The 13,611-nt window shown below is 38.2% G+C and overlaps 1 protein-coding gene across 1 annotated transcript in view; it reads right to left on the reverse strand.

Moving 5' to 3' along the window:
- LOC142354512 (glutathione hydrolase 7-like) overlaps positions 1–10,095 on the reverse strand; it is a 65,000-nt gene extending 54,905 nt beyond the window's left edge. Inside the window, exons 1-2 of the mRNA XM_075406835.1 lie at positions 9,820–10,095; positions 2,744–2,895 (exon numbers count right to left, since the gene is read on the reverse strand). Of these exons, the coding sequence (XP_075262950.1) occupies positions 2,744–2,895; positions 9,820–10,092 (425 nt within the window). The 5' untranslated portion in view covers positions 10,093–10,095. The remainder of the gene's footprint in view (positions 1–2,743; positions 2,896–9,819) is intronic.
- Positions 10,096–13,611: the final 3,516 nt, after the last annotated feature.

Consider the following 13,611-nt stretch of genomic DNA (forward strand, 5'->3'; position numbering starts at 1 on the left):
ACAAAACTGGGGTTTGCTTAGAAGGCAAACATATTTTTTGGGATTAGATCGTGTTCTGGTTTTAGTTATCGGCTTAAAAAGCTGCAACAATTTCATAAAAGAAAAGTCACTGAAAAACAAAGATGCTGAAGAAACATTGTAAGGTTCCCCTCAGAATGTCTACAAATCATTTACATATGAGTTGCAGAATAAAATGACTTACTGCTAGGAGTACTCCAAACTCGGACAGTCTGCTTAGAGATCAAAAAAAATTTTACAAAGATTTTATCCCTTCAATGTTGGAGACAGGTCAAACGAAGATGAAAGCTCTATTCCGATATGTGAGCCGTTAGAGAACTAAAACGCTGTAGATGCAGAGTTTCATTAGGAAAAAATCCTTCAGAAAAGAAAAACAGGAACAGGCTCGAGCAAAAAGGTTGGCGATCAAAGATCTCATCAATGAAAGAGAGGCTTATTCTCTAGACCTGGCTATGAAAAAGGAGCATCATGCTCGTCAAACGCACTTCCATTGAAAAGATATCATTTTGATTTAACAAAGGGAGAGATTAAAGATGGAATTGCCCTTAGATATGGATGGGATTCCGTAAAATTGGCATCAGCAAGCGCATGTGGAGAACTTTTTAATGTAGCGCAAGCTCCTCATTGTCCAAAAGTTGGCTATATGCACATCAGACACAATGATATCCGAGACTCTTTTGCCAACCTGCTGAATGAGGTCTGCAATGATATCGAAGTAAAGCCCTGTCTTCTGTTTTTGGCAAGGTAAAACCTTCGCAAAAAGAAGTACCACGACTGATCACGACGCTCGACTGGATGTCAAAGCTAATGGCTTCCTCAATTCACGTTTCAGCAGAACGTTCTTTGCTGTGAAAGTGTTAATTCTGTGTGCTAAGAGTTGGCCAAGAAGCATACCGGATTCATACAATAATCACGAGTCCATCAGCAAGTTTAAATACGACTAAAGAATCGAAGTCGAGAAAGCCATAATATATAGTTTCTTGTTGAGCCCCTCATTGCGGGTGAGGATTTCGGCCATCTCGTCTGTTGTAGGGGAAGTTCTGGCTTGGTATCGTTAGCAATTGAATGCTAGGGTTAGTCTTGCAGTTTACCGGAGTTAGTGATAAAGGTCACGAGTTGCTGACAGTCCTGATACGCCAGGAAATCTTGTAGCTGTCGTTGAGAGGACCAAGCATGATCGTGGTTCATGCAAGCGAAGAAAAAGTGGCAGGCATTTTCCGTTTATCTCTTACATTCAGAATTGTGAGAAGCTGCTTGTCTTAATTTCCATTTAATTCTCTTGTCTGCCAAGGAGTTTCGAAACAAAAGTCCAGCAATCTTGTTTGCTTTGCATGGATTGTCGTGAAGCAGCGTACTTGTTGTTCCTGTCTCTTGGACGAATCTGGGAAAGCTATTTAAAAATCCCAATGGGTAGGGACTCTTCCATCTGTTGGCCCACTCTCTGCTGACAAAATCTGTTATTGATTTCGCTGAGTATTGCAGTGGGTCCTCGTTTGGGGCAAACTGCTTTTGATATCCTTCTAGATTGCTCTGAATAATACGGCTAGTGCCCCCTTGTAAATGAAGTGCTTCAACAAGGGCAGTAGAGATCAGGTCTGGTTCATTCTGTCTTGGAGATTGGCATTTCAGCTTCTGCCGAATATGTCCACTAGTGGTTCACCGAGGAGACACTCGGCTGCTGTAATTGACGGTGAGAGATAGTTCTGTAGTATGGATCGAATAATCTTGTTTTGAAAAGTTTGGAAATCTTTTGTGTTCCCCGCATACCTCGAAAGCATAGAACGCTGGCGGTTGAATTACTGTTCTGTAGAACAAGACTTGGGTTTGTAATGGTAGTCCCCACCTCCAGGAACATTTGCATCTGAAGTGGTTCCAGGTCCCCGTCGCTTTAGTGATGACTGACCGGGCATGCTCTTTGTACTCTAGTTTGCTGTCCATTAACCTTTTTATGTACAGAGCACCAAAAGCCATACAGAGATTGGATTCCAGGATCAGTGATAAGAAAGAAGATTCATATTCCGACGTGATCACGTACAAAGGGACAAAAATTAGTTTTGCGCTCTTGCGTAGCTCAATACTCTGTCTCCGTAGCGCGCGCTCCATTCGCCGGCGCCCATCAGTGGAAGCGTCAATAGGAACATTGTAGAGGAAGGGAGGCTGTTGTCCTTAATGTTCATATATTTTTTTCCTAATCCTGATTCAAAATCAATTCACATTATATTTTGATTGCTATTTATCATATCTATTTTGATTATAATTCTGATGCTTTAATTTTTCTGTTTTCGCATCTGCTGCTTTAATTTTTGACTACTGCCAGGATTTATAAATATACGTAGGAGGTGACTTGCTGCCCCCGAGTTTCTGCCCAGCAGTTAAAGCGTCAATAGGAATATTGTAGAGGAAGGGAGGCTGTTGTCCTAAATGTTTCTATATTTTTTTTCCTAATCCTGATTCAAAATCACCATACATTATATTTAGATTGCTATTTATCATATCTATTTTGATTATAATTCTGATGCTTTAATTTTTCTGTTTTCGCATCTGCTGCTTTAATTTTTGACTACTGCCAGGATTTATAAACATACATAGGAGGTGACTTGCTGCCCCAGAGTTGACCGACCACCCTTTTAGGGGAGGGGCTTTCTTTTAATTGACCATTTTATTTTTTGAGGTTGACCACTACCGCTGCTTAAATTTAATCGTGATATCAAACCAACGCGCTAACCCTCCAGGTCCCGATCGATGAGGCAGGTGAATAGATAGACAGAGTGAAGTCAAAATAGCACCGTCTACCACGGATGCTCCCTCTTGCATCAGCAGGGCACCTAACTCAGAGCACGCTGGGATCTCACTCACAACCACTCCTTTCGGCTCAATCTAATCACACGTTGATTATAATTGCTTTCAAAACTCTCATTTTGCGTCTTAAGAATATGACCATTTATGATGAATACTTTAGGCTGCAAAGTTATAAATGCTGAAAACTTTTTCTACTCACTAGTGCTAGCACCTTGCATCGCCAACACGAACTGTGAATTAAGTAAAACACGCCGAAAAATTGACAGATTTTACAACAATTTGATTGAAGCTGCTCAAATCGACAGACCTAATAGCAATAAATAAAATTCACAATAAACCCGGATCCAGTTAATTCACGAACACTTAAATTAGAAAAAAAATGTCAATTAATTGATCCTGGCTTATCTAGTTAAGTCGAGATACAAGCGTTCAAGTTTTTTTACCGTCTTTTGTCAGGAACAGCAAAAAAATGATACAATTTTGAATCTCTCAATTCAGGTTTGGAGACCGTTGTATCAGTGTGAACACACTGAGTGCATGAACATTGCTTTCGTTGAATATTCGAAACAGTTTTCAATCAGCTCACCCCATTAGCACATTACTGACAGCGAAAAAATATAGCCTGTCTGCCCATAAAATTGAAAAAATCGAGCGTTCGAAAAGAGCCAAAACCATGCTATTGAGCATGCAAATGCTCTGAAAAGTTTGATTAAAATAATAATAACAACACAAGATTTAGGGAATAACCAAGGGAAGTTTTTAAGTTCCCAAATCAAATTTAACAGTCATTCAGTTCGAGTTTTTTATGTTTCTACAATCAGCGCAGTTGCATGTCAATCGTCAGGAACACATATCCATCTCGTTGAAACTGCGGTTGAAATAGCTCAGATACGCCGTCAAAAGTTTCGTCTTAAAATTGCGAACCTTGGCCACATCCACACCGAAAAACCGCCCAAAGAGGTTAGCCAAAGTAGTGGCTCGCAGCCAAAAGTCTCCTTCTTGCTTGTAACTCTTAAATTTCATTTCTTTGCACTTGTATTGCACTGATGACCTTCTTTTATCAATCTTTACAATTTCCACTTTGGATTTCCAGTCTAGCCGAAACTTGTCGTTGACAATTGAAATAAAGGTTAGTAGAACATGTAGCTCATGATAGAGCGACAAAGGAAGTAGCTTCAATTTCTGGAGTCTTTCTTTATAGCCAATGGGACAGTATCTTAAAATCCATTTCGAGGTTTTAATTTGTACACTCTCAATAATTTTCAGGTCGTTTTTCGAAGATTTCCACAAAATTGCTCCATGGGACAAAATCGGTACGATGTAGCCCTTGTAGAGACTCAAGCGTGTATAACTGTCTGCTGAGACCCAGATAATATGTCTGATCAGATGGAAAGCTTTGACGGCTTTACCGCAACGAAATTCGGCCTGTAAAGTCCATGTTAAAGAACTGTGAACTATGAGGCCTAAATCTTTGAGTCGCACGCTCTTCTGCTTCAACACCCCATATGCGCACTGACGCGTCACCCTTGAAGACCATTAGGCTACATTTGGAAAGATTGAGTTGTCTAAAATTCTCGTTAAGAGAATAAGAGTCGTCCAATTCCACAGCCTAGCCGCGTCAATTTGAAGCGTTACTGAGCTATCAGATACAACATTAAAGTCGTCAGCAAAGCTAAAACATTTGGACATTAGGCAATTTGACAGATCGTTTATAAAAAGGATGAAAAAGAGAGGACCGAGTACGTACCCTTGTGGGACACCACAATGAACAGTAACTTCTTCAGATAAAAAGCCTTCCACTCTGACTCTCTGTCTTCTATTAGTCAGATAGCTTTCAATTCGAGCGTATACACCCCCGTAGAAACCTTAGTAATAAAGTTTTTCCAAGAATTTCTCATGGCACACTACATCGAAAACCTCCTGGAAGTCTAGGTAGAGTGTAGAAAGAGTTTTACTGTTCAACCCGGAATGGCTTTAAATCAGAAACATTATCATCTTGACAAGGTTGTTGTAGACCTCTTTTGACAGAATCCGCTTTGATCGTTAGACAGGACATCTTTTGTAACAGCACAAAATTTTGCGAACAATAGCTTTTCAAGGACCTTAAAGGTACAGGAGAGAAAGCTAATTCCTCTGTAGTTGGAGATATCTTGCTTATCTCCACTTTTGTAGATGGGCTCAACCTCTGCTGTTTTCCAAACATCTCGAAACACATGTTTGTTTGCAATAGTGTTGAAAACAATTTTCAGCGAAGTGCAAAGAACATTTGCCATTCACTTCAGAAACCCGTTGCCTATTCCATCTGCACCTTTAGCCTTCGTGGTGTCTAGTTGCTCAAGTACAGTTTTGATATGCTAAAAGTGAACTTCGTGCAGTCGTTGCAAGTTCCTTTCGCTAATATTTCTCTAATAAGTGCTCCTAGAGAAAATATACTGGAAGTAGGTATTGAACAATTGTGCTTTAGTCAAGCCGTTGGAAGCCTGTGTATTCTGAAAATACATTTGAGAAGTTAAATTGGTTTGTTTTCTCACTGATCTTTGATACTTTTGGATATTAGAGAAGATACTACTGTGAAACAGATCTTTTTCGAAGCCGAGTTTATTCTCTTCAAGGTTGACTTTCAGGTCTTCTGAAACTTTTTCGAGCTTTGCTTTCGATCTTGGTTGATGGGAGGTCTTCTCAAGAGTGTACTTCACTTTTATCAAATTAGAACTTTGGTTGGAAACCCACGGAGCTAATCTCATGCAATGTTTTGTGTTCTTTGGAAAGGTTGAGCTCATCAGCTTATACATCCATTCATACCAAAGTTCTAGTGCAACACCGACAACACTAAAACAGTACGGTTGAAATGGACATTCGATAATGCTTTCTTCCAACGCCTTCCAATCTCCTTTTTCAAGCAAAAAAACAGAAAAATCGCGTTTCGATCTCTTTATACTGCTTCTGTAGTAACTCGACGGTGTTTCTGACATTAAAAGCTTGATTGAATACGGCAGATCATCTGTCTTAAAGGCCTGTTGCAACTTGTTATCTAACGTTAGGTTCTAAACACAATCAGGACAGTTAGTCAACAACATCGAGTTGCCTTGAGCCAACGTTTATCAGTTGGGTGATGTTGTTCTGCAGTAGAAAATCTAAAATTTGTTTCTCATCTTGATCAGTGGAATAGCTTTGTGTCCATTTTGATGTCGCCAACTATGAACACTGCTTTATATTCTACCAGCAAAAGTTGACGAAACAAATTAACTGATCTGGATTATGACGATAAACAGTTGGTTTTGGAGACCTATACAGGCAACACAAAGCGAAGCTTTCGCAACCGCTTTGTATTTTCAGGGCAATAGAATCTTCAATTAAAAACTCTAGCTCTAATCTCTCATGACTGATCTCAGGTTTGACTGCAATCAAAACACCACCATGGTTAGTGGTTGAGCTACTTTTAGTGGGTCTATCTCGGCGGTGGATGATGATGTAATCGCCAAGGAACAAACACGAGTCGAGAATATCATTTGTCAACCAGGTCTCAGTCAAACAGACTGCCATATTGACTGGTTATCTGTAGCGCATTGGAAAAATTAAGCCTTCGTTGGATGTCTAGAATACTCCTCACATTGTAAAGCAGAATGCGTTTTATCATAATTGTTTCAGAGTCTAGTCAATTCGAAGCCTCAGTTGACTGAGCCTTCACTTCCATCCAACTATCATCTTTCTTCTGGTAGTTTGGAATGTTTTATTCGAAGGTTTCTTCTATCAGTTCCCTCATCAATCAGTTTCTTGCGGCGTTTCAAGGATTCAAGCTCGAGCCTAGCTTCATAAGGAGTCAATTCACGGCTCAACACGTGTCGTTCAAAACTTTTTAGTTTGGCAACCGAAGACAGAACGAGTCGTTTTTCCCAGACATTAGACACTTTTATTATTATAGTTCGACTTCTTTCGCTTCTGAACGTCCCAATCCTTGTCGACAACTTGTGCTCTGACTTCAAGATGATTGAGAACCTTCAAAACTTCTTGCATGTCCGGCTCATGACGATCTCTTTGGGAGGATCCTTTGGTGGAGGACTTTTGTCTCAACTTAACGTTTTCTCTCAAAGGACAAAGTTCCAAATCACTGGAAAAGGAAGTTTCTGAAATAAAAACAGCGGTAAATGCTTTTTTTATTTCAAACTTCCTTTTCCAGTGATTTGAAACTTTGTCCTTTTTCTGCTTTCAATTCTTTCGCATGCTTTCTACACTCCGTAAGCCTGACATCCTCTTTAGCTTGAACACATTTGTTACAGAGTAGAAGCGCTTTACTGCCTAATTCTCTTATACCATCGATGGCTATTTGTAATAACAACGTACAATTTGTAGTCAAATGCAACTTCTTTTCACAGGTGAAACAACTGAAAAAAGCGTCACTTGAGTCGAGAGCTTTTTTACAAGTGGAACATACCGCAGAGTCACTTGTCGATTCAAGTTTTGATCAGGTCATAGTTATATGTTTATGTATAGCTACTTAAGATAACCCAACGTTGCACCAGCGACACAACTAAGTCTACCGAAGACGCCTGTTAGATAATTATTAATAAACAAACCTTTATTGTTGAGATTGCTGATTGGATTTTTCTTGGAGGTGCTTCTTTTCAGAAAATTTCCTCTTTTGCCTTCAAGATTGATTCCCAGACTTTTCTCCTCCTTTGCTTTTCTTTGACGACTGCCGGTGTTGTTTGTTTTTTCTTCTTTTTGAATATGAGTTGTTTGAGATTTTTTCGAAGACGGTAGAGAACGTCGAAAAGGTGAAGCTCTAGTTTTACGCAGGGGTAAACCTTATGCAACTCCCTTACAGTGTCGGCACACTTTTGCTTCCGATTTGAGAGAAGAGTTTTCACGTCCATAACCCAATACTTCTTGTTCTTCAGCTGCCTGAAGTAATTCGGGGCACCGTATTTTCTAGCGTAAACCACAGCGGTCACCAAATCCGTTCAAAATTCCATTTAATTCGTCGATGTGACAAGCAGTATTTCTGTTAGACTTGTGACTGTTAAGAGTTGCTTGCAATATCATGCCACAAAACAATGTTGTTCGCTGTCTTCAATTTTCCTTTTCTCAGCAAGTAATTGAGATCTTTGAATTCTTCTCCTTTCCTCAGCTCCAAATTTGCGGACTTGAAACTGAGCCCTCTAATGCAATAGAGTCGTCCAGATAGATTTTGTCGTTCGCGATAGGATAAAGAATTCTTTATGTTATCCAGACAGCTAGCTCCGATAAAGCAAACCATTCGTCTAAACCTTGCCTCTAAAACCTCTCCATTGAGAGTCGGGATAAAAAGGATTTAAGCATATCAAATCTATTTAATAAGTTTATCACAACAATTATCGTTCTGAAAAGTTTGATTATCGCCTCTCCCATAAAGTTGAAATAAGCTGACGTTCGAATAACGCCAAAAAGGTGCAATTGAGCATCAATGTGCTCCTTTGAATGCCAACATTATCTCCATTAAGTTTTCATTCATCAATTTTTCCAGATGTTTTAAATTTGAACTTTGACCTTTGAACTCTAATCTGTGGCTTTTGAAACGTTCGCTTAATTCAACTTTATGGGACACGCTATATTTCAACTTTATGGGACACGCTATAGAACCCATTGTCACAAACGTCGTTTGCTAACGGTTTAAAAGACGCGATTAATAATAAACATACCCGGCAGATTGCCGGAAAATAGCCGCCGTTGATTCCAATAAGCATGATTGGGATTGAAATAACAAAAGATATTGAAAAAAAAAATTTTGTACAAATACATTTTTTTAAGTCAGATTTATTTTGATGGCATTTCGTAGTTGAACATACTTCTGTTTCTTAGAGAGAGGCTACAGGGGCTACTATCAATAACAATAAGCATTAGAGAGAGGTAACTAATACTTATAGGACCAACGTTCAAATAGCGGGCATCTAAAATTGGGCTTTATGGATTTATCCCGTTTCTATTTCTGACTTCAATTTTTTATACTGACACTGTTCATTTTGAATTGCTTTGCTGAGCAACTGATGTTCAAAATCACTTTTAGCAGAATGAGAGAAGAGAGAAACTAGCCTAGAGAAGTCAAAAAGATTTCACGCAAAATGTCGAAAAGGCGGCAAAATGAAGTAAAGCGAAACATTTTTTTATTCGACGAAGTAAAAAAAAAACATAGCAGGACAAGTCCTGACGAACAGTTCAAAGAATTGTCATTGACTAAACAGAAAAACTAGACCAAGAATGGACTATGAGTGGATTGAGAAAACCATTTTAAAAAAATCAGATCAAAAAATAAGAAAAAAAAACAAAAAATCAATGTCAAAATGCCGCATGTTAACAAAAAAACCACTAGCGAGAAATGAAAATTCAATTCAAACAAAAAAACTTGGCCTAGAATGAGCTGTGAATGGATTGTAAAAACCATTTAGAAAAAAATCGGATCCAAAAAATCGAAAAAACAGTAAAAATCAGAGTGAAATTGCCGCATGTGAACAAAAAAACACTACCGAGAAACCGAATTTTTGTTCAAACACTGTTTTCTCACTCTACTTTAAAATTAGAGCGAAAAAAATTCACGCCGCAAAACCAGTCGCTTTTTCGTTCCATTTCCTGTTTCGGCGTGACCAAAATCACCACTCCAATTTGACTTCAAAAATCATGAAAATGTGTGAACAGATCTTAAAAAAAAGACAGCGCCCCAATACAATTCAAATTCTTTGAATTGTAAAAAAACAGAAGCGCTATAATAGCCGGCTGAGAAGATGAGGGCGGCTATTAATAATAAAAAAAGATTTAGTGAATAACCACGGGAAGTTTTTAAGTTCCCAAATCAAATTTAACAGTCATTCAGTTCGAGTTTTTTGATGTTTCTACAATCAGCGCAGTTGCATGTCAATCGCCAACAACACATCCATCTCGTTGGAACTGCGGTTGAAATAGCTCAGATACGCCAACAACAAAACCACCTTTTTATATGTTGATGAGTTCTGATGAGAGGGCTCTACTTACCGCAGCACTACCAACGATGATGTCAATGATCAAAGCAAGAGTCACAATAGCAGCAAGAATTCCAGAACCAGCAACAAGAAGTGTCTTTCCGTGGATGTCTATAAATGTTTTTGTTTTTACATCCTGGTCGATGATCGGATTCAAATTATATGCCGTCGATAGTGGTAGGTCCTCATGAACATTGCTAGTTTTAACTCCGTTATCAGTAGTATGTTGCATGTATTTTTGCTCATTCTCGGAACCCATATTGAGGACCTGAAATTTGAGTAGCATGGAAAGACGGAGAAATCTCTCGAACAGAAAACAGATGCCTTTTCCGGTGCTTTTCCCTTTAAGGCCTCCCCTCAGCTTAGCGGATATACTACATAGCTTTCCCATCATAGTAAATTAGACATAACGAGGGGCTAAATTCGTGAACAACCCTCTTCCGTTGCAGAACCTGCATCTTAGTGCGAGAACGGGAACAAGGTAAATTACCATAGATACAAAACAAAATGGGCCTTAGTCCCTGTGCGAATAAAACTGCTCGAGCGAAATTGGGAAATCGTCTAAAAGGGGAGGAGTTATAAAGGCTAGTGAGCGACAGAGGATCAATGGGGATAAAAGATTAGTTAAAATTAGTTCAATTAGTTTAAATTTAAAACGAACGTTTTCGCTATAACTAGCATCGTCAGGTTATTAACTTTACTCTATTGAGTGTTTTTAAACAAAATGGATATACATCAACAATCACTACAAAGATTGAAGTTTTTTAAGAAGAAGAAGATTGAATTAACCATCAGATCTCACTGACAAATTGTAGAAGTTATTTACAGTTATCAGAAATAAATATTAAATTTAATTGTTCAAGAGTTTGTAGAACTTTTGTAAAGGTGTCAAGTTTAAAAAGTTACTACAATAAAGAATATGGTCAGTTGATAAAAGAGTTCTTTCGCAAAATCTGCATACATACGTTTTCTTCCCATTGTTAACAGCCTTCCGTACAACAAAAGTTGTTGTGCAGTCCATTGGCATAGAACTTGGCAATTATTTTCCTATGTCAACACAAGAAAGTACCCGTTAATAGACAAATAGGAGCCTTCAAGTCCTATTTTTACCTATGAAAACGAACAGCCACAATTTGAAGATTATTATATTAAAAACAATGCTGATTAATTTATTTAACATTTTAGAGCATGTAGATATCTAACCTTAGGGTTATAATCTGAGTAATTTACATGTTTCAAAAAAAAATCAGTGTCTATCATGAAACATCAACTTATTTAAAAGCTGCAGAGAAGTAATTGTCAACTAAAACTTAAATTGATTAACTAAAACGAACGTTTTCGAACATTGCGTTCATCGTCAGGTTTAAAAATTAAATGAAATCATTTACAAACTTGTCTTTGACTATAATTCTAAGAAATGAGCTAAAATAACTTCGAATTTTTGAAATTATTTACAGTTAAAATTACATTTACAACATTTTATTTACACTTATTACACTAAAATCGGTTCATTTTTTATTCCGGATTTTATGAAAATCCCGGGTATAATGCTTTCTATTCCTGAAAAGGGGATTTTTGCTTTTATTCCTATCTGTTTTTATTTTTTACTTTTGGGGTTGACAAAATTTTGAATTAACATGTACCAGAATATTTTTTGAATTTCAAAAGTTAAATTTTTGTATTTGAACTAGTATTTCAATGTCAATTCCCGCTCCCAATACTCATCGCGCGTATTTAATTGCGGTTTCAGCTTTTTGATGTAAATCGCTTCTATCGTCATTAGTTTTTCAACCCCGCGACATGCATCAAGACTCTCCCATTTTACGTTATGCGTTGTACCACAACATTCAACAAGTTGTTGTCCAACAGGGGAATCCTTTTTTGATGCTCTGAAATTCTAGTGGTAACATGTCGGCTGGTTTGGCCAACATAGATAGAACTGCATCCATTACATGTAACTTTATATACCACATGGGATTTCAGATTCTTATCAAAAGGTGATTTTAGGGTGGGCAAGCAAGTTCTTAGCTTTCCTGATGTGAAAATCATTTGAATATCACACAATTTTTTCAAACTACTTGCAAAATTTTGCGTGATATTTTCTCTGTATTGACAAAAAACCTAGGTTTAGGCTCCCTATTGTTAAGACTTTTAACTTTTTTAAGATGTTGTTCATTTTGGGGTGGTTTTGCTTTGACCGTTTTCTTCGTGACTATTTTATCCAACGTCTCATTAACAATACTGGAGGACCACTTCGTTGGGTATTGATTTTCAGTCCAGATCTCTTGATTTTTCTTAAGAGCTACATCAAAGGATTGCCAGTCACTGGTCGCATTAAAAATACTATGCACAGTCCCTTGAATCATATTTCTCTTATGTTGTAACGGTTCACAGCTACGGAAATTTAGGATTACGCCGGTATCAGTTGATTTTTGATACCAAAGACAGTTCATTTTTATATCTTCGTTTAGATTTATGTATAGATCCAGTAATGCCAGGCTTCCACTTCCCTTTGGCGTCTCAAGAGTGAATTGTAAGTTCTTGTGAAGAGAATTTGCATACTCAAGGTAAATTAGAGGGTTCCCCTTTACCGTGCACTCTATGTCGTCGACATACCTCTTGAATAATTTCAATTCCAGTGTATCCTCTTTTCTACCTTTTTCTGTACAATAGGAACAGATCCAAACAATTTCCCGCATGGTCTGATATTCTGTGTCAGTAATACCCTGGCATTTTGCTTGAAACCAGTTTTTGCATGATGCGCACTCGACTCTTTTCCCTCGGAAAGTAACGCGTTGGTTAACGTCAATGCATATCACCTTTGTGTCAGGAGTTTTGATCTCCCTTCCCTTTTTTGGTTTCTGCAAAGATTTTTCAAATGATTTCATCCACAAAATTGCCAAAATTACCGCCAGCGAAGCACCCATTGCTAACCCGTCCGATTGAGTGTACCACATTTTATTACACTTAAAGTGAAAATTCGTTACGGCTAGTCTCAAAAGGCTCTTCATAGCTGACCTCGGAATCTCAGGTACCTCGTCACTGGAGTACAGTTCATTAAGCGCAATTTCAATTGCCTCCTCAACCGGTAGATTGGTGTATAAGCTTTTTACATTGAGAGATACCACTAGCTCATCTTCATCCAATTTGGTAGCCTCTAGAGCTGCTCTGGCATCTTTCGAGTTAGTCTCAATATTTGCACCTGGTAACTTACCGAAAAAGGGAGAGAGAAATTTATTGAGCTTCTCGTAACTGCTACCGGGTATTGACAGAACAGGCCGAAGTGGAGTACCAATTTTATGTACTTAGCAAGTCCATAAAGCCTGGCCGGTTGCGATCCAGTTGTCCTGAGCATGTGATAAATCTTTTTGAAAGCTGTGCACGGCTTGATCTGAAAAAACTTCGTTTTTAACTGATGCAAACTGCTATTTATCAGTTTTTCCGTTCTTATTGTTAGATAATCACTTTCTCCATTACGAGGCTCAAACTGACTGGAAATCAGGATTTCATTTAGCTTATCCAAGTATGTTGTCGGTTTCATAACACAATAACCGCAACCTTTATCAAAACGTACAGCTAGTAGTTTTTGATCTTTCAAAAAATCATTAGCTTTTTTAAGCGCTCTATCCATTGGTGTCTCACGTATATTCTTAGCGTACCATTTGGCAGACGATTCTATTTCACATAACTTTTCACCATCAGTGTTGTTCTCCCTTAACTCACGAACTAATCCGTCTACATCCGCAAGTAAATTTGTCTCTGACTGGATGCTTTGGACCTAACAACAAAACGTCCAGGACAAATT

The sequence above is a fragment of the Convolutriloba macropyga genome, chromosome 15, assembly GCF_964194025.1.
Source record: "Convolutriloba macropyga chromosome 15, txConMacr16.3, whole genome shotgun sequence".
In the NCBI taxonomy this organism is placed as follows: domain Eukaryota; kingdom Metazoa; phylum Xenacoelomorpha; order Acoela; family Convolutidae; genus Convolutriloba; species Convolutriloba macropyga.